The following is a 23,268-nucleotide window of genomic DNA, read 5'->3' as shown; positions in this document are numbered from 1 at the left end:
TTAGTTTGATGACAGTTATTTAAATAACAAAAAATTAATACTAGTTTCCATTTAAACAAATGTTGGGCGATCCCTTTTATCTTATTGCATGTGCTTCCAAAAAAATCTGTTATACACTAGAAGATTAGCCTCACTGAACCATTTAATTTAAAAAAAATTTTTTTGATATCTTTTTTAGATTCTGAGAAAACAGCTTGTAACACTTTATTTGAGACACCTTGTATATATACAGGGAGTATAAAAAGTATCGCAAAAAATATCGAAAACTAGGCCTTTTACGAAAAAGTTTCAGATAAAAGTTATAGAGTTTAAAGGATATATTAATTGTATTAGTGTGCTCTTGAAAATGGCGCCACTAAGGTCAGGTCAAGGTCATATTGATTTTCAAAAATGGAACTTCTTACTTTTTATTGCAGATTCTTATAGCTTAATTTAAGAGCTTTCCAAAACACTTTAATAAAGTTTATTTTCATTAAGTATTTGTTGAGTTACAAACGTTGAATATTAGAGTACCGTCGGTACTTTTTCTACGATTATTTCAATCAAAACAAATTTTGTGAACTTATGATGCAGAAAATTGACAAAGAACCTAACTTTCTATTCAACATAGTTTTTTAGAGCAACATTCGAAATGAATGATAACGTCAGTAGATGCATGCAAATACCGGCGATTCTCTAATATTCAATTCTCGTAAGTCAAAAAGTACTCAATAAAAATAACTTTTATTGTAATGTTTTGGAAAGCTCTTGAATTAAACTATAATTTGCAATAAAAAATAAGGTGTTCCATTTAAAAAATTCGAGGTGACCTTGTCCTGACTTTGCCGATGTCATTCAAGGTCAAACTGATAAGTCCAGTAAATAGATCCTTTAAAACCTACAACTTTTATCTGAAATATCTTTTCGTAAAATGCTTAGTTTTCAAAATTCTCCGCGTACCGGTATGTTTTACACACCCTATATATACAGTAGGGAGCACCATATCGTGCGGCTCCAGGAGAAATATTTTTCGGGAATTTCTCCTTTGGATGCTCTATACTATCGCACGCCGTTCTTCCGCCAACGGTCCGAGATCGAACGAGAAGAGCGCGCAATAATAGAAGCAGCTAAAGAAGAAATTTCCGAGAAATACTTCCCCTGGAGCCGCACGATATGGTGCTCTCTATTGTACATATATCAAAATTTTTAACTTTTAGATCTTCTTAAGAAAAACAGTTTCCAGTAACTAGTTAAAAAATTCTAAATATATTATTAGAATCAACCTCTAGCACTCTCTTTTCAATTGAAATTATTTTAATTGATTTTAAAACAATTAACAAATTATTTTTAATTATAATCAAAACTTATATACGTATATATATAACATATATATATATATATACAGGGTGTTCAAACAATTACTTTAACATCTCTCGTAGACAGATAGAAGGGGTAAAACTGAGTCGATAAGTTCTGAAACATTTTTTTCTATTACATATAATAAAGGAGTAATTATTGAATAAATCAAGTCAATTAGTGCTGACCTTTAGCCGGGCTCACGTCAGTGAGCCGCGCGGAGCGCTCACGCACACCAGACGTGTGGTTCACTGCGTTCGGCTAAAGGTCGGCGCTGATTGGCTTGATTTATTTAATAATTACTCCTTTATTATATATAATAGAAAAAAATGGTTCAGGACTTTTCGACTCAGTTTTTCTCCTTCTATCTGCCTACGAGAGATGTTAAAGTGATTGTCGGACACCCTGTATAACATATACATATATGTGTGTACATATGTGTGCGATAGGAAATGTAGATAGTGTGTACAAACATACTGAGTGATTTTGTGTGTGTGTGTGTGTGTGTGTTTATTATGTACAATTATAATAAAATGAATAATTATTTCGAGTATTTTTCAAGCACGACACATTTCCACATGTTGAATTAACTTGATTTTCTGCATGATTGCGGTAAGAATGAAAAGTATATTATAGTTTTGGCAACTATGTTATAATGTACACCGAAGTCTCAATTGTTCTTTTGTCACGTATACTAAGTATTTCGTCCGTAATATAATTATAAATATATCCTTCTGTTAGCGGTTGTGGGCTCTCAATAGCAAATTATACGGTTAAGCGGCAATGAACAGACACAATAATTGAACATTTGCAAGTGATTAATTTGCATTCTTCGTTACACTATCATGAATGACATTATTGCGTGACAATATCGAATGCTAAAGTAATATCACGATTTGATTGACCATCAACAAACATGTAAATTTTATGCTGTATAACTAATCGGATGTAATCAAGTTATTTAATTGAGTAAACATTTCTTACGAACATCACGTTTATCATTTAACATTTTATCCTTAAACATTCTATCGAAGAGCCTGGACACTCTTGTCGCGTGTCGCGGCGACACACACCAGCGCGACAAGTAAAATACATTTTAAATAGATGAACACATGGGCTGCGCACGGGGATCGCGCTATCAGCACTGTCGCATCATTCTATCTTTATTGCTCATTAGATGTAAAACAAAGGGTGCGTTTCGAGTTACGCATGAAACGCATAGAGTGCATTACTGCTGTGCAGCGCTTTAAAATCGTTCCGTTTTGTCAATGCGCATGAAACTTTAGTAATTCGGAACGATTTTCTGTGCATCTGTGCGCTTTACATCTTTTTTGAGACTACGTTATCAGCAACGTCGTTGCATCATTGTTTATAGTTGTAAATATAATAAATATTCAGGTTTCAAAATTCAGTTTTTTCTTCAAAATTTATTGGCTTTTTTGGAAATTCTGTAAGACTGACTCCGCGTTTATGTTGTAACAATGGACGATGTACGACACGTCAATAAACAAATTCCAATTGTAATATCTTTATTAATGCTTTTAAAATTGTTGAAAGCGATCAAACTCCGAATCAAACAATAGTGAAAATAAAAATATTATCAAAGATATTTTTAGTGACACAAACGTTGTATTCTATATTAATGATAAATAAACGTGACTTCACGTGACTTAAATCGTATTTTATATTAATGATAAAAAAATAATTATTCCATATTTATCATAAATAAATAATTAATGATATAAATAATTATTTATCATTAATATAGAATAATTATTTATTTATCATTAATATAGGATACGACTTAAAGTCACGTGAAGTGCAAATGAAAAAATTCAATACTTCTGTTTGTACGCATTCGGCAATTTTGTATAAACAGAAGCACTGAAATCCTATTGTTAAACTTTACCGATTTTGGCATACATTAATTGCCCGCATAAACAAGATTTTAGTTGTTCCGATTTAATCAATGCGCGCATAGACTGCATAAACGCATTAACAAGCAGTCAAAGCGCTGAGAGGAGTGCTACAGCTAATCCAGCAAATACAAAATATAACTGCTACATAACATGGGAGCAACATAATGTAACAGTTGTTATACTTGATTTATATTGGGATTATATAATTTTCTTATTTATGCAATATAATTCTGTAATGAAATAATTATATAGTTAGTTACTTACTGGCAACAACAAGATAACAATAATGTATATGTGATGTAACATGTTATAAGACAAATTTTATGTCTGCGTTACTGTAATGTGACAATTTATATAAATATGATCAAGTAATTTATTGATGAATGGAATTTGATGATTTTATATAAACAAAAAAAGATATGTATGGTTGTGAAAATATATATTGATAAAAAAAGGATATGACACCTTTAGTTCAAACTAGTATAGAAAGTGAAGTGAAAAAGAACAGTCTCGTGATGTATACCCAGTAAACAATTTGTTCGCAATTTGCCAGCAAATTGTCAGCAATTTTTAGCAAAAATACTCAGCAAATTGTCATCAACTGTGTCCGCATTAGACTTGGATTTTGTTGCCAAAGCTTGTCGACAAAAAGTAACAGCAAATTGCTACTAAAAACCGAGCAAAGCTTGATAACATAACTTGAGACTAAATTGACGCCAAATATGAAGCAAGATCTGCACAACACGATTTGATAACAAAATGATATTTATAATATAAAAAAATTACTTAGATTCTTTATTTATGTTCTTGAATAAGTTTTCTTGGTTATTCTCTATGTTGTCTTAGTATTATCTTGTAGAAAAAATCCATTGTGTCAGAAATCATCTCGACTGGATTCGAATCTGGAACTTGGAACCCTCTCATTACCAAGCGGGCTCTATCAATTTAGCCCATTGAAACTTTCGCAATCAATTACTTTAAAACTAATATGTTAATGGTATTCAGTGATATTGTTACTGATTCTAAATAAAACTATTTGTTACTAAGTAAATCAGCGAATTTTTAACTTTTTTCCTAGTTTTTTTTCGTACCACTGCCGCAATATATTACTGCCAGTAGTTCTTTTTCGTAAGGGATATAAATATTAATATTCAATATACATATATTTTTTTAAACGAGACTTTTACAATATACGTTCCTTCCAATTACCGGAGGCAGTAATAGATCCATCTATTAAACACACATATATATATACACGTTATTTGTCAACGTTAAGAGCCGTCTACAATGGAGAGTTGTAGGCCGTAACAGTAAGAAATTGACAAATCACAATCGATTATTCTTCTGTACTTTGTCTGTGATTGGTCAATTTCTTATTATTACGGCCTACAACTCTCCGTTGTAGACGGCTCTTTAAATATTAAGTAATTGACCAATAGTTTTCCGTTTTGAGAAGAAAATAGGAAGGAAGAGCAGTTACATTATCGATACGACGTAGTTGTGGATATCCGATTGCTACTAGTTAGTTCGCACGGCGCTCGTTGGCGCTACGAGCAACCGCCCTGCTTGCCCCCCGATCCCCGTGCATGTTCCGCAATTCAATGACGCGCTGTGTACGTAGTTGGAAAGCATCCATTTCAAGTTTCAGTTCCTGTTAGAAATTTATACACGTTATTTAGACATTTCTAATTATGGCGGATGTTTTGGATATCGATAATGCTGAAGAGTTTGAGGTCGATGACGAAGGAGATCGTGAGTTCTCAAAAGTTTGGAAGATCTAACCTTTGTTTTGTTTACTCAACTTTAACACACACGTTCATTAATTCTTCCAAGTATTGTTACATGATTTGTAAAAATCTTTCTATTATTTTCAGAGGGTATTGCTCGTCTCAAAGAAAAAGCAAAAAGAAGGAAAGGTAGAGGCCATGGTGCAGAATTAGTGTCAACAAAGGATGATGTTGGTCATTATGAATCTATGAGTATTGTTGAAGAAGATGATAATGAACCTGGTCCTCAGAGATGTAAGAATGTTTTATGTGGCTGTGAAAAACTTTTTATTACAAACTAATCATATATTTTTATATTTTTTATTTTTGTAGCTGTGGAAGGATGGATCTTATTTATAAATTCAGTACATGAAGAAGCACAAGAAGATGATATTCAAGACAAATTTTCTGAATTTGGCCAGATAAAAAATTTACATTTAAATTTAGATAGAAGAACAGGCTTTTTGAAAGGTTATGCATTAGTAGAATATGAAACATTTAAAGAAGCACAAGCTGCAAAAGAAGCATTAAATGGTACAGAAATTTTAGGTCAAGCTATATCTGTTGATTGGTGTTTTGTCAAAGGACCAAAAAAGTGAGTAAAATAATATGTAATTACATAGTTATATTTTTTAAAATTTAAAAAGAAAACTAAATGTATATATATTTTGGGTGTGTGTATAAATACATATATGTACATATGCCTTCCCAAGTTATATTTGGGAGTGTATATAAATGTTTTTTTTCCTATATCTTTACAGAATCAGAAAGAGAAATCACAGAAGGCGATAGAATCATTCACGAAGTATAATAATCTTATTATGTATAATAATTTCAAGTTACACAATTTTAACTCATTTTACTTGAAAATTTTGATTACTTTATAAGTTCTACAAAAATTTATATTTAAACAAATATATCAAAGTGTAATGTTTAAGTAAACTGTAAATCTCTCTTCACTTCTCACATATGTATGAAAAACAAATTTCTAGTGCTATAAGTAAATAAATAATTTTTAGAACTATTAAACTTTTGTATTAATTTATGTATCTTTTATGTATATGCACAGCTTGAGAATTTATATTCTCTTAATTATTTAGTGTACAAACAATAATGAATACGCATTTGTTAGAAAGTTGAGAGTATGATGGTAAAAGATTTTTACTTTAACATTTTTTATAAGAGTATATCTTAATAAATACTTAATGATAGAATATATTAAGCATAGTAATTCAGATTTGCTTTCTTTTTTGCTTGAACCTCATTGATTGCTTCCATTAGATCTTCATGAGTAACTTCCGTTGCATTTCGCCGTAATGCTATCATACCCTATAAACACATTTTACAAATTATTTAATTGGATAAAGAGAGGTTTTGGAAAACTATTGTTTTACAAATGCAGATTTCTTTTAATCATACCGCTTCTACGCAAACAGCTTTGCACTGTGCTCCATTGAAATCATCCGTAGATCTGGACAATTCTTCAAAATTCACGTCAGGCGACATGTTCATCTTGCGTGAATGAATCTGCATAATGCGCGCTCTCGCCTCTTCGTTGGGATGTGGAAATTCGATCTTTCTGTCCAAACGTCCAGATCTCAGCAGTGCCGGATCTAGAATGTCTACTCTGTTTGTAGCAGCAATCACTTTGATATCAGCAGTTGAGCTAAAACCATCTAATTGATTCAATAGTTCCAACATGGTGCGTTGTACTTCTCTGTCGCCTGCCTTCTCTGAATCAAAACGCTTTGTGCCAATGGCATCCAATTCATCGATAAATATTATCGCCGGCGCTTTCTCCTTGGCCAACGAGAACGCATCTCTGACCAGTTTTGCGCCATCACCAATGAACATCTGAACTAATTGAGGTCCAGCTAGTTTTAAAAAAGTAGATTTTGTCTGTGCGGCGCAGGCACGAGCTAGCAGAGTTTTTCCTGTTCCAGGTGGACCATAAAGCAAAACTCCTTTAGGAGGCTGAATTCCTAAGTTTTCAAATTTTTCTTTGTGTGTCATGGGCAACACAACAGCCTCGATCAATTCCTGAATCTGTTTATCTAAACCACCAATATCAGAATATTGTTCTGTAGGCCTTTCGTCTACCTCCATTGCTTTGACTCTGGCATCATATTCAGCTGGCAGAGTTTCCAGCACAAGATAACTGTCTTTGTTGACACCTACCAGATCACCAGGTTTTAATGATTCAGCATCCACAAGACCGATTACAGGCAAGAAGTACGTCTGACGAGTGGATGTCTTAATGACAGCACATTTGCCTTTTCTTTGCGCATCCAAGTCTACCACTGCTCCATCTTCTTCTCCCATACCTTCAGGATCTACATCCAACAGTTCAATAACATTAGATACCAGATATGGCAAAGTCTTATTGACTTTGATCTTTTCTGTGTTTTCTTTGATTTTGTCATTCTGTGCTTGAAGCTCGTGAGAAATGCGCATCACGTCGCTCTTCATTATCTTGATTTCGTTGTCCAGTAATCGCGTGCGTGACACAATTTCATCTGTTGACATACGCAGGACATCTTCTCCCAAAGTTTCCTACAACGAAAATGACATGATTAACTGATCATATAAGATAGAATGCAATGTATAAGGATGCTTATAATATGCTTGTCATTTCAGATGCCATAACCTCAACACAAAAAAATGGAAAATTATATACTTCGCCATCTTCCCAAATGGATTTATCTTCGAGTGTAGCCATTTAGAAGTTTTGAAAGATGTTTCCAAATTCTGATACTTCCTAGATATTCTTCTTTTTAATAGAAGTTTATGTAAAAACCATCGACACACGGAACAACTCACAAATCACTTTCGTGATTGTTAGGGCTAGGGATGTTCGATTTTGATTCGATTACTTAAAAAATCGATTATTTTGGCCAAAAAATCGATTCTTTAATTCCGATTTTCCAAGAGAATCGATTTTCATAAGTCGATTCAGAATCGATTCAAGAATCGATTCTTCTAAAAGAATCGAACATCTCTAGTTAGGGCTATCACACACAAAATGACATAGCTGCATGCTGCATATGCAAAGCATAAAACTATATGAACCAATGAGCGTCTAGCATATTAGCATAGTCGCCATATTAGAGCTGTGTCCACACGGCGTCAAAACTTCGCGAAGTAGGCGCGGGGATCGGAGGACAAGCGGGGGGGTTGCTCGTAGCGCCAACGGGCGCCGTACGAACTAAGTAGTAGTCCACAACTACGTCGTGTCGATAATGTAACTATTCTTCTTTATTATTTTCTTCTCAAAACGTAAAACTATTGGACAATTAACATGTATATAAATATATGTGTGTAAGTGTGTACCTTGCCTTTGCGCTTGCGATGGTTTTATTCCGTGCTAAGTTTTTGGACATGGTTCCATTCCGTGCTATGAGAACACCGACGTGGTGGAAATACTCACACAAGCAAGACCGTTGTCCGTGTGGGCTCGTGGAAGAGTGCAGACATATTAAGCCCCTTGCATAAAGCCCCTTGCACAATGGACGGAATAGCGATAGCGATAGAAATAACACCAGTTTTAAAGAGTTTATATTCATAAATAACGATAGGAACAGCGTAATCTAACATACAAAAATACACATGTATCAATGCAGATCAGAAAACGGAATAAGCAATAGCAAATAAATTTTCCGACGAGTTGGAATTCTGTGTTAATTGCTTATCGCTATCACTATTCCCTCGCATTGTGCAAGAGGCTTAATGCGAGGGAATAGTGATAGCGATAAGCAATAGAGCAGAATCCCAACTCATCGGAAATTTTATCGCTATTGCTTATTTCGTTTTCTGATCTGCTTTGATACATGTGTATTTTTTGTATGTTTGATTTCGATGTTCCTACCGTTATTTATAAATATAAACTCTTTAAAACTGGTGTTATTTCTATCGCTATCGCTATTCCGTCCATTGTGCAAGAAGCTTTATGTCGATGTATGACGACGGTTCTCTTGTGTGCGTATCCCCACTACGTCGGTATTCTCATAGCACGGAATAGAACCATGTCCATGAAAAGCTATAGCAGAAACTCTTATGACAGCGGCCGCTCTCAGGCTTCTCTCTGGTAGCTAACTTCACTCTGGTACAAAGATGCCAGATCGTGAGCATAGACATATAAGAAATAGACTGCGCGTGTGAGAGGGGAAGTGGGTCCAACTACAGAGCGAGACAGATGCTTTCACTCGTGCCTCCGTCTCTGTCTTTCAGCATCTGAAGTGGAGGTTCCTTACTCGGGAGACAACGCTCAGATAACGCTACATAACTACAGATGTAACGGCTTTGGTTAGGAACAGGTTCTGTAACACTTCTGTTATTTTGTGTTTTTTTACACTCAATTATTTTTCCAAATTTATACTAATGATTTTTAACAAATAATAACGGATTGAAATTAATCTATACTATAACTACTTATTGACTGTCAATCGCCTACGGTCGCCCCTTTATCGCTCGGCGCTTCCCTATCGCCTCACTGCGCTATTTCTCATTTCTACTACTTTTCTTGTCCGCCAATCATCGCGTCACTAAACAAGAATAAAGACACGAGTGAAAGCATCTATCCTTGTCTGAGATTAGACCATTCCTTTTCCACAGAGAGGATAGGAAACGCGCAGTCTATTTCTTATATGTCTATCGTGAGGGACAGCATCGAGAGTATCGAAGCAGGGTACCCTCACCGTCACGATGTTCTTGTACGCATACAAACAAAAACCTCGTCCGTATGCGGTTCTCGCTTGTATGCGTACGAGAGCATCGAGGCAGTGGGAGTAACTTCGCTTTGATACTCTCGATGCTGTCCAGCACGATCTAGCATCTGCGCGCTGGTAGAAAACTGTATCCAACATATACGCAGGCCCCGCCCCGATGACCAAAAAGCGAGACTTTGAAACGAGTGACATCCGTTTGAGCACGGTACAATTAGACACAGTTACGATTGCACACGTACTATTGGATACGTACGATTGATCATCGTACGATTGGACATGGTACGATTGACCACGGTACGATTGACCACAGTACGATTGGCCACCGTAGGATTGACCACGGTACGATTGACCACTGTAGAATTGACCACCGTACGATTGACCACGGTACGATTGACCACGGTACAATTGACTACCGTACAATTAACTACGGTACGATTGACCACGGTACGATTGACCACCGTAGGATTGATCACCGTACGATTGACTACAGTACGATGATCAATCGTACCGTGGTCAATCGTACCGTGGTTAATTGTACGGTAGTCAATTGTACCGTGGTCAATCGTACGATGGTCAATCGTACCGTGGTCAATCGTACGGTGGTCAATTCTACAGTGGTCAATCGTACCGTGGTCAATCCTACGGTGGCCAATCGTACTGTGGTCAATCGTACCGTGGTCAATCGTACCATGTCCAATCGTACGTGTCCAATAGTACGTGTGCAATCGTACTGTGTCCAAACGAAACCGTGGTCAAACGGAATACGCCCCTTTGAAGCTGTTGAAACGTTATTAAGATTATGTTAGTAATTATTGAGTATAAAGGATTAAGGTCTGATGATCTTGACCTTGATATATGTTGTAAAAGGCACTTTTTTGAGTAGTGTTCAAGAGGTTTCAAGCGGCGCTCATTGTTCATTAAAAAGTTATTAACAAAAAATGTTTGAAAATCACGATTCTTAGTTTCAGTAATAACATGTAGATTCTACATTAACAGTATATAAGCAGATTATGTAACAGTAAAAACATTACTATTACTTTTTTTTTACCATATCTAACGTGAACTTTGCAACAGCATTTGAGCTACAAAATCATGAAGAAATTCAGACAAATAAAAGACCTTATAATGAAAGTAACAAAACATTCGAGAGCATGTCTACTTTACATATATATATATACACAAAAACTAGACGCATCAGAAAAGTGTATTTTTTTATATCTAGCGTTAGTAATGAAGACGCATTTATTACAAGAAAAACATCTGATTAAAATATTTCTACATATACTATATATACAATATTATTGTTTTTACAAATGCAACGTGACTTATGCAATAACATCTGATCTTGAAATCACGGAGTTTATTCAGATGAGATTCATCGTACTAGTATGATAAATGTCAAGAATCATTTACAACTGAGGTTACTTTAAATTTATACAAAATCCGTACATATAGAGAAATAATATTTTATATGTTTTTAAGTAATTCAGACACACGTTAAACAGATACATAGAAAAAAGCGTTTTACATATAACATGATTATAATGCATTTATTCTAGAAAAATCTATATCTCAGTTTATTTTATTTTCTTAAAATAAACACAATACAAAAAATAATTGAGCATGTTATCATATCAAGTTTGATAAAAGTATAGTAAAATATACAAATTGAAAAAGAAAATAATTATTATTATCACATAGTAATATCATGTGTCACAAACTCTTACTGATCTTTTTTTTATTTATTTCTATATTAAAGATATAAATTTTATAAGTTTTGAATTATTTTATAAAATTATAAAAAAGCGTAATAAATATTGTTATATTATGAAATTGTTATTTTATATCATTTTGTACATGTAAAATTGATAAAACAGAAGTTTTTATAAATGTGTTTTATAATGTGTAACTTCTGCGGTTTTCCAACATATCATTGTTGCAGTTAAATATGAAACTGCATTATTTCCAAAATACTAGTAACTACGTAAATCTGCACTAATTAAGTTCGAATATGTTCTATGCTAACGTTGTTCGATGAATTTCGATATTTGTGTTGCGCATCGTTATTCCGCTTGACGGATTAATTACTAACAGCTCGTTGAGTGCTTGATAACGCAAAAAAACTCTTATGTATATTTGACGCAGTTTTTTCTTGTATACTTGTCGCCGCAATAAAATGTAATGAGATAAAAAAATCTGCGAAATAAATATTTTAATTACTTATAAATATATACAATTAATATTACTTAGAAATATTTACAATAAGTAAAGATATTATCACATAATGAAGTTAACCTGCAGTGACTAATAATTAACTGTTACTGGGAATTGTGTAAGATAAGAGCAACTTACTCATTCACACACACACACACTCTCTCTCTCTCTCTCTCATTCTCTCTGTCTCTCTCTTTCTATTTTCCTCCAATTTACTCTTCTCGAGAATATAATGTAATAAATAATATATTCTACGTCTAAATAAGGTCTAATTTTATATGGTGTAAAGGTCAAAAGCTTACAAATATGCATATTATTAAAATGTTATTTTATAACTGATTGTTTAAATTAAATTTGGTATATTAAAACATGTCAATTAAAATTTGCGCTAAAAAATATTTTATAAATAGATAAAATTATTTTTCCGGCATTTTGCCATAATTAATCTACAAGTTCTGCCTAAATGTATACTATAGGGGAGTGGTTTGATAAGTTTGGTAACTTTTTATATAGTGCCAAATTCATTTAATTATATGACGTTTAGAAAGTTGCATTCTTCAAACCTTTTTAGACCAAATTTCAGCTAGAAGTGACGCGCTGATCAGGTTCTGTAGTTGTTTTTTTGTAAGCGAGTGATTTAGCAGTCATAAAAAATGGAAAAAACGACAAAAACTGAAAAGAAAGCAGATTTTCAAATTTAGGAACAGGTAGAAGTTGCATGGAGTCCAATCCAGAGAATAGGATGAATGAGGAATCAATTACAAGTTTACTTCGTGTAATTTGCCATTTTTTTCCATTTTTTGTCGTTTTTTCTATTTTTATGAACTGCTAAATCGCTCGCTTAAAACGATCGCTTCACCGAACGTGAACAATCACTCCTGGCTGAAATTAATCTAAAAGAATTTGAAGAATTAACTTTTCCAGATATCATATAATTAATTGAATTGTGACACCATCATAGAAATTTACCAAACTTATCAAATCACCCACATGTAATGATGTATTATATAATGATTTACGTCTCTTTCTCTCTCTTTATTGTTTCTATAATATCCTTCGACGGGAAGAGAGTGGGCTATTACCGAAAAGGCGTGTGTCGCTAAAAAATTAACGTCGATGACAGCCTTCGAAATCTTTATCGCAAAACCTTTTAGGCCGCACAGGCCACACGTTATTAAATTATGCTGACTTGACCCACATTCAAGATACATGTACTTTTTTAGTTAAAAAACGCGTGAAACGTCCCGTCGACGCTCAACAGTGACTTTTAAGTGCGGTACCTTGTCGCGACGTTTGTTCACGAACTCTTTTAAAAAACAAAGGGGAAAACTAAAGTAAAAGTCGATTGAAGAAAAACGAAGGAAGTTTTTTTTCAGCAAGAAAAAGTCGCGCGGAAATTAGGCGCTGACTTTTCGATTTAACATTTATTAATATTAGCGGCAGAAACTTACTCGGGGCGATGCCAAACAAAGAGGTATAATTTCCAGAGAATCACGTTAAAATTCACGTTAGAATAAGCCTTATAACGGAGTCAACGTTTTCAGAAATTGGACGAACGATATCTGAATTCCGGTTTTGCGCAACTTGGCCCGACTCAATTTCCGCACACGTGCATTAATTGTCGTGCTTGTGACAGCCTTAAATCCTGTAAATCCCGTTGACAAGTCGTCTGCGCTATCGAGCGCCCGTCTTTCTCAGAATGAAGACATCCATTAATTGGAGCGCGAGAACGCGAAAGGTAATTCAGGAAATGAGAATACCTTCCGGCGGAACTCTGGTCGTACAGTGCAGGACAGCAGCATCACAGGTTGTTAAAACAAATCCTTTGTAGCAAGTGCAATGTAATTCCGTTAATTGGACTTTGAAGAAGAAAGAGAGTGCAGGTGAGCAAATATCTAGCGTCAAGGTGGATGCGAATAATTTCTCAATCTCCTTTCTTTTAGTAAGATGGCGCGCAAATTCTGTGCGCACAAAAAAACGAAGCATATAATTATTTATTCAACGTTAGGAAGTTTGCTACACATGCGTGCAATCATAAAAACTCGAGATAATGACAATAATGGAGAGAGGAAGTGCGAATCGTTAACTAAGAAGGTTGTTTTTACACTTTTGTCCGTAGATTTTTACTTTATTTATAAAGACGAGAAAAGTTGCGTAATAACATCGTTCACTTTCAAATCGCATATGCGTTAAAGATTCTAATAATACAAGAGAGAGAGAGAGATAATAATTCTTAAAAATAGTTTTCGAATTTGAGCCATATTAGTGTTATTTTTATACCGACGTTTCATGGACATTTCAAGAGCAGCCTGATACTTTTGAAACCCTGATGAGGTAAACTGAAATGTCAACAAAACGAAAGTCAGTGTAAAAAACGAATAACGCGGTTCAAGCCTAAAAACTATTTTCAAGAATTCTTATAACACATCGCGAAAGCATCAAATATCAGAGATAATAATTGATATCGACGGGGACACATACACACAACACACAATACTTTTCCGAAAAAATATGATGAAATTTGCTGAAGTTCGATAAAGCTGAGAAAATCAGTGACGTATATATATATACAGAGTGTCTGAAAAATTTTTACACAGCCGAAGTGTGAAGGTAGATTGGATTAATCTGAATTAAAAAATCATATATACCATTTTACAAAATGTACAATAGTTATTGGGTGATTAATCAATACATGTGATCTAATGAGCGCACGAGAAGCGATGGTCTGAACTCTGTAGGCATAGCATTTTTGTAACTAAAAATCAGCTGATTGCAAGAAGATGTGTCACTCGCTTGTTTGTTTCACCTCTTGCTGTGAGAAGATTGCATAAAGTAAGCATTTTTTTTCCAAAATTATACACGCCTACAAAGTCCACACTATCACTGCCGACAAGCTCATTGGATCGCATGTATTAATTAATTATTCAATAATTATTGCAATTTTGCAAAATAACACATGACTCTTTTATTTAGATTTACCCAATCTATCTTTACACTTCGGCTGTGTCACAATTTTTCAGACACCATGTATACAAGTTTTAACTTTGGCGTTATAAAACATTAAGTTAAGTTACTACGTCAGCAAGCAATTATTAAATAGCTTTGATTGATTAAACCTGCGATACTCAAAACTTTGCAATCTTTTCCAATGATAAATGACTTCATGTCATCTCTCTCTTCTTTTTCTCATTGTTTGTTCTTTCTGCTTTTGCATTTGTCAAAAAAATGTATCAATTCGGTTACAATTAATATTTAAAAAATCATAAAAAACTAAGAGACAAATTTATTATTCGTGTTTACTAATAGTAAAAAGTGGTTTTATGATATTGCAGTTAAAGTGACATTACAAACTCAAAGTTGATCAATAAACTTGACTGTACTTTGTCAACTCCGAAAATATAAAAAAATTTTCAAAGATGAATGTTTTAAATTAAAAAATTTTGTAACTTGAGTTTTTTCTCAAACAATTTAAAATATAATCTCTCCTAATTAATGTTTTTAATAGATTACATTCACAACTGATAGCAAGCGAGAAATCCGCTTTCTGATCATATAGGCACGCTTTGTAAGCAATTAATTGTGTATAGCAATTTATCATCTGCCTGCAGATGATCTTGCACTCGTGAATTCCACGAAGCACGCGAGATGTGCTTTCATGCGCTATCCATGACGACTCACACATAAATCTGATACAAAAATTTCAATTCAAATAATCATGTGCAAAAACTTTCGTGATTAGTTTTAAACTATATAAGCCTTAATTCTTCGTTAATTTGTCAAAAATCTTCAGTTTAATGCGATATATTTTACTTGAATTAAGTATATTGCACACGATTTGCGCAAATGTAGAAAGAAAACTTAGAAGTTTTCTAATCTAAACGCTAATTTTGATCAATATTATTATTTTCAATTGCAAGTGTAATTTTTACATTTTACGATTCAATATAAATTATAATTTAATATAAATCAACATGGTTATAGGTGACTATCTAAAATTTAAACAGTGATTGAGAGAGAAAAGAATGTTGTTTTTGTTCGGCAGTCAATGTTTTTAATTTAGACAAGTTCGAAGATGAAAACATAGTTCTGATCGCGCTTCAATGAGTACGATTATGAATAATTAGTGCTTCCGTCAGTCTCGTCGATTATATCTATTAGTTGATTCAATTGAATGGCTTTTATGTCGATACACAGTCGTCTATAAGAACTTGAAAGTATTCCAAATTCCGCGGGATGTCATTTGTGCCGCGAGCGCAGATAACAAATCGGCGAAGAGCCAACATAATAGGTTCACAAGACGCTATCTCCACGCTCAAGAATCTTCACTCTTGATATCGTATTCGGGTTAATTAGCATCACATCACGATTGCGAACTCGCGTGTCTCAAGCGGAACAAACTAAGTAATAGCGGCTAATCGATAATATTGATAACGTCATCGTGCCAATAATCGCCAATCTCTCACGAGATGGCAAAGAAAAACGATTCAAACACTACATGTTTGGTGACATTCATGTTAGTATTTGTTTTGTATCAAATACTCTATAACTTACTAATGTGTTTGTGTAACATTTATAAAGCTTATATTTCTATAACGATATTAAAAAGATTCTCATATGTAAGAGAAGATTAATTTTGAGAAGAGGACTGATTTTTAGTAACTAAAACTTGCTGTCCACAGATTCTTACTAATTTAAATATGTCGTATGACCAACAATTGACTTGTACTACTATCGAAGTGAAATATTCTAACATTACATATAGATATTTCATTTATTTTAATTTCTAATATATACTTTTGGCCAACGTTATACGTTAACGGAATGGAATTTTTGGAATATCAACATATAATAAAAAACGAGATGCTGATAGACAATTATGACTCTAAGCACATAGTCCGGAAAACATACAAAATATTCTATTCGGCGCCAGTCAGAAGCGGAAACAAGAAGACTGAGTTGCAGTGAAAAGCGGAAAAGTTATCTCACTTTTTCTCCTAGTCAAACGCAAAACTCGGAGACGTGGGGCTTACATTGGTTATTCTTCGCGATTGGACGGCGTCAAATAAGTTGGATTGAAAAATGTAAGGAACCGTTGAAGCGGAAACGCAACAGACAATCAGACACGGAAGCGTGAGGAGATGTCGAAGAATGTCGGAGCATCGTGGCGGAAACTGCTCAAAAACTGTCCGAGAAACGTTGCAACTTTGACGCCAGCAGAGTGTATAAACTTACGACTATTACCAGCAGCAAAATTCGCAAAGGCACCAGTGATGTAAATATAAATATGATGCGTGTTTGCCGAAGTTACCAGCATCGAAACATTATAAAATCGGATTTCTACAAATAAATTCTAAGACATTATATGTATGTTACATATATGTATATGTATATATTTTTTTAAATTTTTTTCTTAAGAAAACACTTAAACTTGCTTTTATAAAAGATGCATTTACACAAAATTATATTTAGAAACTACGATAAATAACATTTTTTTCCTGAAAAAAATACTTTGAAAAAATCAAAACACCGAATTTATCATAAAATTATTTACTGTTTAGATTAAAAATGACGTTGTTACACAACTTACATATCAAAAAATAACTGTTTCAAACATAAGTTGACTTATTGGAAAATCCGGTCGTAGATATCGATAAGTAATTCGCGGCTTTGCGTCGAGAGAAGTATTCTTATAGAGTACGATCAACGTCGTCGTCAACGACACGGGAGCATGCGAGGGATGCGCGACGCGGAAGAACGGAACGTAATGTCGAAACGGAGAAAAGATAGCACAAAGGGAAATCGGGCCATCGGAGCGTTAACCTTCGTCCAGGCGACCTCTTTTTCTAACTAGAAAGAAAAAACCGAACTTCGATATTTTACATTGTTTCATATAAAAAATCACTAAACGGAGAACGAGGAGTTTGAATTTTTTTTCAACTATCTCTTTCACATATTTTAGAACAGCATTAATAACGATTGTTTGTTTTTTGCTTTTTGTCTTTAAAGAGAAACGATTATTTTGAAAAATCAAACTTAACTTGTGTTTTATCGATATTATGTTAGCGTTACGTTACGTTATCTCATTTCTCAAGGTAATCTCATTTCTCTAGGTGGATTGAAATTATTATGTATTCAAAATTTTTAAGATAATATAATTTTCTTCTTTCTTATTTAAAGTGGTATTTTGGCGTGTTTTCTGACGTAGACATATACTGCATCATGTGTTCGATTCAGTAATTTCAGTATATAGCGCATCTCGATTAATACAATATACACATCATAATCAAGATATTATAAACAACCGTTTTGTCTTTTTCCATTCAAAGAGTGCAATGTTTGCTAGTTTTCTCACACGCTATCTGAAAAAAGTATTAGACAAATCGCGTGTCTTTTTATTCTAATAGATATTCAAAATAATAATTGCAAACCCAGTTAATGAATTCTGTTATTTCATTTTGATATCACCTTTGTTTCATTGAAAAGAAAAAATAAGAAGACCGGAGATCGATCCAAACTAGAAAGACCGATATCTTCTCGCATGTAGCCTTCTGTTGACTGAACCGATTTAAGTCAACGCCGCCCACGATCTGGCACGCGGCCTCCAGCGCGCGCCAAGACGAAAAGGAACGATTGCGCGAGAGGTCAGGAGACTGAGAGGAGACATCGTCGGGAGATATCTGCGAGCGACAAAGACGGACGGCGGAGGCTGCGAGGTGATGTGCGAAGTAACGAGTACGATGGATAAGGTGCGACGACGACGGAGCGAGCAAAACTGGTGAGAGAGACGTACTAGTGCGCGAGTAGCGGCGAAGGGTTCAAGTATAAGGATACCACCGAGGCATGCGCCGTCCTATCATATTGATCTCGCCATAGTAACGATTCTCTCTTCTCCGACGATGTTGGGATGCATTATAGCCACGGGAGGAAGAGGGACGAACGCCAGAGAACGAAGAGTCGAGCAGGGAGGAAACGAAAGAGAAGGGATAATAAGAGAGAAAGAGAGAGAGAGAGAGAGAGAGAGAGAGAGAGAGAGAGAGAGAGAGAGAGCGCGCCACCCCATGATGCGGGGATGCGATGTGGGCCGTTGAGGATTGAACACAAGCGAGAAAGCAAAGCGAAGCGCTAGTGGATGAAGAGAAANAGAGAGAGAGAGAGAGAGAGAGAGAGAGAGAGAGAGAGAGAGAGAGAGAGAGAGCAAAAGCGCGCCACCCCATGATGCGGGGATGCGATGTGGGCCGTTGAGGATTGAACACAAGCGAGAAAGCAAAGCGAAGCGCTAGTGGATGAAGAGAAAAAGGAATCATCGAGAGAGCCAAAGCGAGAGAACATATATGTGACGGAAACAAGAATGAAAGAGAAAAAGAGGAAGAGAGAAAGGAAGAGCGAAAAGATAGGGGAGAAGGATTGCGAGAGACGGACAGAGAATCGGCGATCAAGAGTGGGACAACGATACGGGATGCAGAATCTCGATGAGGGAAGGGATCAAGACGCACACGACGACTAGCAAAGGTATACATGCTAAGCCAGACAGAGACGAGATGAGAATGGGAGAAAAGCCAGAGGGAGAGGTAGTGCAAAAGAACAGAGATATCACGATCGTCGAGGAGAGGTGGTGAACGGTGGCGACCGTAGGCTACCACAGAGCTAGCGCCAAAGCGGGCCGAAGCGGCAGTACCGCGCGGCGCTGCAGCCAAATGAGAATCAGTCCAGCGTTGGTCGCCGGCAAGGCCGCATCTGGCAATCTTCTTCCTTTACTGGAAAAGAGAGAGACAAAAAGAAAGAGAGAGAAAGAGAGTGGTAATCCTGCGACCGAGATTACAAGAGCAGCTCGAGCGACACGTATCTCTATGACAAGCGAGAGAAACCAGGTGATATTCTTATGGTGCTGCCAGTTGCACGCGCCTCGAAACCCGCAGTACCAAGGGTGAACTACCGTCGTTCACCCTGACCCAATGCTGCAGCGGCGAGCAAACGCGGGAAGCTTGACAGACGGAGCGAACCGATGAACGGGCCGCGGATACATCCCTGAACCATTTTATATTCATAGCACGCAAATTCTGTGATATCGTTTGCAGTCATAATTTGGTGCAAAAACTCGATGTTTTTGGTCAGTTATTAAGGATATCTGTACGATTAGAGAGAAAGAGAGAGACAAAGAGAGATTCCGTAAAGGGGTAGACGAAATTCGTAGACGAATCCAAATCCAAGGAAGAGATATCCGTGATGCCCGACGATGTTGCGTCGTGGTACAGACTATCCGTGCTATAGTGCGCGCAAGTTGTACTATTCGGTACAAGATAGCAGCGGATAGCTTGAAAGAATCGTTGCGTGGAGACGGTCACGTGCCCTCGATGAAGCTAGGACAATGCACCTGACTTCCCCGGTACAGGTGCGACCGGGCAGACCCTGAGGATTTACAACCGTTTTGTTTCCATCGTGCCGAGAGGATCGTCAAGGACAGATAATCCTTCGGGAGATCCTTCTAAGCAAACAAACTCGGCAGCCACGTGCGAAGACGAGCAGACGGGCAGTGAGGCGGCGGTGGCAACGAAGGGGGAGGGGAAAATCGGCAACGTGGCGGAGGTGCACGGCCAAACATTCATCGAGAAAGGTGCAGGAGCCTCGTTCCGGTATCTGTGCGAACAAACATGAGACGTTCGTGGACGCTCGTAGCGGCAATAGCCCTGGCTACGTCAGGTGAGTGACTTGTTTTACTTTCAAAAGATTGTCTCAATTACATCCAAACAATATTCCATAAAAAATAAATCTCATAATTGGTCGCGACGCGAACTCGTCCACCGACAGTGTCATTAGCCGTTTGCTTTTATTTTCGTTTATTAAAAAAAAAGACTTTGAAGTTTTATATTGTACTATATATGTTATATATTCTCCTTATTTTTCCTGTTTCCACTCATTTCTTCCCACAAGTGTCTGTCGACGTCACGCACGTTGGTGCTCTAAACGTTTTTCTATTTTTTTTCTGATGCCTACGAACGCACGATAAAGCTATAAAAATATACTACAACTATCTTCAAATATAGCTATGATCTATTTTACTTTAAAGTAATTAAACTCACTCTTGAATAACCATTTTAAATAATATGTCAATATAACGAGAAGTGGCGTTTACAAGTATGGTTTCTAAAGCAAATTAACAACTTAGAAATTTACTGTCACGCTGTTGAATCTTCGATCCTTGCTATATTCGGGATTTTTGGTATGTTTGAAAGTATGGAAAATTAGCCAACTTGATTGAGAATACGTGGGATTCTTCAAGTTTGCAGAGCCTCGCAAAGTTTTGGTCTTACGCGAGTGTGCTCGTTGCGATGAATTATCTCTTAATCATTTCTTTACAGCATCGTTCCGCTGCCAATCTCATTTCCGAAATAAGTTCAAATAGTCAGTCAGTTAAATATATTGAATCAAGACAGTTGTATATCAGTTACTTTGTAAGTGACGAGGAAATATGCAACGAACGAAACATCATTAACATTACAATTAATTTTTAATAATATGACCAAATAACATAACTAACATAATGGTATGTACAAATCAATTATATTGTAAACGGACTCTCAACATTTATTGTAATTTTAGATTGAAAAGGACTGAAAATAAAGTCGAAACGTCTCACAATTTAAATAGTATATATTAATTCTGCACATCATCCTGCAACGGCCTATTTATTGCCTATTAAAATTATAATATATTGCTCATTTCTGAAATTTGCCTTTTCTCTTAAGCAGATAAATTTCTTCAAGTTCGTTTCAAGCTACTGCAGCTAATATATAAGTTCTCATTACACGAGTATTCTTGTCACAAATTCTTTATCTTTTTTCTCAAAATAAATAAATCTTCCTTTTGTCTAAATCACAAATAATTCTCTGTATAGCTGAATCTTTTCAGCATTTTATTATCTGTTAGAGTAAGAAAAATTTATATTCCGCCACATGATTCTTTTTCTGATTTATATTTATACATATTTCTTACCAAAACATATTGCTTTGGATATAATATATAATCCACTAAAAGTTTTCCGAGATTGCCGCTTGAATTCCAACGAGCGACAAGTTTTGTTTTCGAACAAACATCCTCGTCACGTGCGATTATTCATCTCTTTGATGTTGCTTTATCACTTCCGGGATCGATGCGAGCATCTTGTCGAGTTTCTCGCTCTGAATGAAACAGACAGATGTAGAATGCCGCAATTCCGTGAGCAGGAGCAGGACGGAAGAGAAAAGTCAGGTGAAACGGGTAGAGGGATAGAGGGTGGAGACGCGGCATTTCAATATTGACGTCAACCCGCGACGCTCTTCCAGAGCAACGCGACGTCTCGCGCCTTGTTAGCAGCACGTTGATGCCAGCTGGGAGCCGGAAACGCGCGCGCGTGTTGCGCGCCAAATCGGTGTCGCATAAATCTTTGTATTGCATCGACAATGTTTATGTGCAGTAAGTTTTGTTGTATCGGCGCGAAAATAAAGTAGTTTACATAATAAAAATTCGAGACGTGCATATATTATATGCTATATACAGGGTGTCCCAGAATTGGTGTAACATCTCTCGTGAACAAATAGGAGTAAAACTGAGTCAAAAAGTTTTATACCATTTTGCTAGATTCGTAATAGTTACCGAGATCTTAATTAACAAAGATCAGCGAATAAGCATGCATCTTACGCGCTTAAGACAGCCCAGTGCGCTTTGAGCGCTACCGGTGTTACTCGTAGCAACATATGTGATGAGCTAATATAACAGCATATACTATGACATATACTACCATGATCAAAAAATAACCGGAATTTTTAATTTAAACCTCGCGGGCTTATCGGTTTAGAATTCTGTTGTTTGTGTCACGTTGGCAGCACTGTTACGGACACCTATGCCAAGTTTCTGCTTATCAGCTGTTCATTTACCTTTATGACAGTGATTTCTTTACATCAAGTTTTTACGTCGCGGCGATTTTTACAATGGATTCAAAACTTGAACAACGTTCTTGCATTAAATTTTGCTATAAAAATGAAATTAAGTGTTCCGACACATTAAAGATGTTACAAAAGTGTTATGGTGACAATACTCTATCGAAAACACAGGTGTACCAGTGGTATGAACGCTTTAAAAGTGGTCGTGAAGCTGTTGAAGACGATGCTCGTCCTGGGAGGCCATCGACATCGAAAACTGATGAAAACGTCGATGAAATCCGACAATTGTTGATCGAAAATCGCAAATTGACGATAAGGGAGATAGCTGAGACCACCAACATATCATTCGGATCCGTACGCGAAGCTATCCGCAAAAAAAGACCTGCTTTGTGGG

At 35.9% G+C, this 23,268-nt stretch overlaps 2 protein-coding genes across 2 annotated transcripts; one reads left to right on the top strand and one right to left on the bottom strand.

Moving 5' to 3' along the window:
- The first annotated feature begins 4,835 nt into the window (after nucleotides 1-4,835).
- Nucleotides 4,836-6,076, top strand: LOC109864168 (RNA-binding protein 8A). Its single transcript, XM_020445127.1, has 4 exons — nucleotides 4,836-5,006; nucleotides 5,129-5,275; nucleotides 5,354-5,615; nucleotides 5,782-6,076. The coding sequence occupies exons 1-4, from the start codon at nucleotides 4,946-4,948 to the stop codon at nucleotides 5,810-5,812; spliced, it is 501 nt and encodes a 166-aa protein (XP_020300716.1). The 5' UTR covers nucleotides 4,836-4,945; the 3' UTR covers nucleotides 5,813-6,076.
- An 87-nt stretch (nucleotides 6,077-6,163) lies between these two features.
- On the bottom strand, nucleotides 6,164-7,861 carry LOC109864167 (26S protease regulatory subunit 6A-B). The gene is made up of 3 exons (XM_020445126.1): nucleotides 7,698-7,861; nucleotides 6,440-7,573; nucleotides 6,164-6,349 (listed from the first exon to the last, which is right to left on the bottom strand). Exons 1-3 carry the CDS (start codon nucleotides 7,737-7,739, stop codon nucleotides 6,239-6,241), a joined length of 1,287 nt encoding a protein of 428 aa, XP_020300715.1. The 5' UTR covers nucleotides 7,740-7,861; the 3' UTR covers nucleotides 6,164-6,238.
- Nucleotides 7,862-23,268: the final 15,407 nt, after the last annotated feature.

The sequence above is a fragment of the Pseudomyrmex gracilis genome, unplaced genomic scaffold (genome assembly GCF_002006095.1).
Source record: "Pseudomyrmex gracilis isolate BER0280 unplaced genomic scaffold, ASM200609v1 scaffold_17, whole genome shotgun sequence".
NCBI lineage: Eukaryota > Metazoa > Arthropoda > Insecta > Hymenoptera > Formicidae > Pseudomyrmex > Pseudomyrmex gracilis.
This window is presented reverse-complemented; position numbering and strand designations above follow the sequence as displayed.

What these genes read in the sequence shown, in the direction of transcription:
- LOC109864167 (XM_020445126.1), bottom strand. Translation starts at nt 7,739, where the DNA reads ATGGCTACACTCGAAGATAAATCCATTTGGGAAGATGGCGAA. An exon ending in CCATTTGGGAAGATGGCGAA is followed by an intron (nt 7,574 to 7,697) that starts GTATATAATTTT and finishes TTTTCGTTGTAG; the next exon opens with GAAACTTTGGGAGAAGATGT. An exon ending in AAGCTGTTTGCGTAGAAGCG is followed by an intron (nt 6,350 to 6,439) that starts GTATGATTAAAA and finishes ATGTGTTTATAG; the next exon opens with GGTATGATAGCATTACGGCG.
- LOC109864168 (XM_020445127.1), top strand. Translation starts at nt 4,946, where the DNA reads ATGGCGGATGTTTTGGATATCGATAATGCTGAAGAGTTTGAGGTCGAT. An exon ending in GGTCGATGACGAAGGAGATC is followed by an intron (nt 5,007 to 5,128) that starts GTGAGTTCTCAA and finishes TATTATTTTCAG; the next exon opens with AGGGTATTGCTCGTCTCAAA. An exon ending in TTTGTCAAAGGACCAAAAAA is followed by an intron (nt 5,616 to 5,781) that starts GTGAGTAAAATA and finishes ATATCTTTACAG; the next exon opens with AATCAGAAAGAGAAATCACA.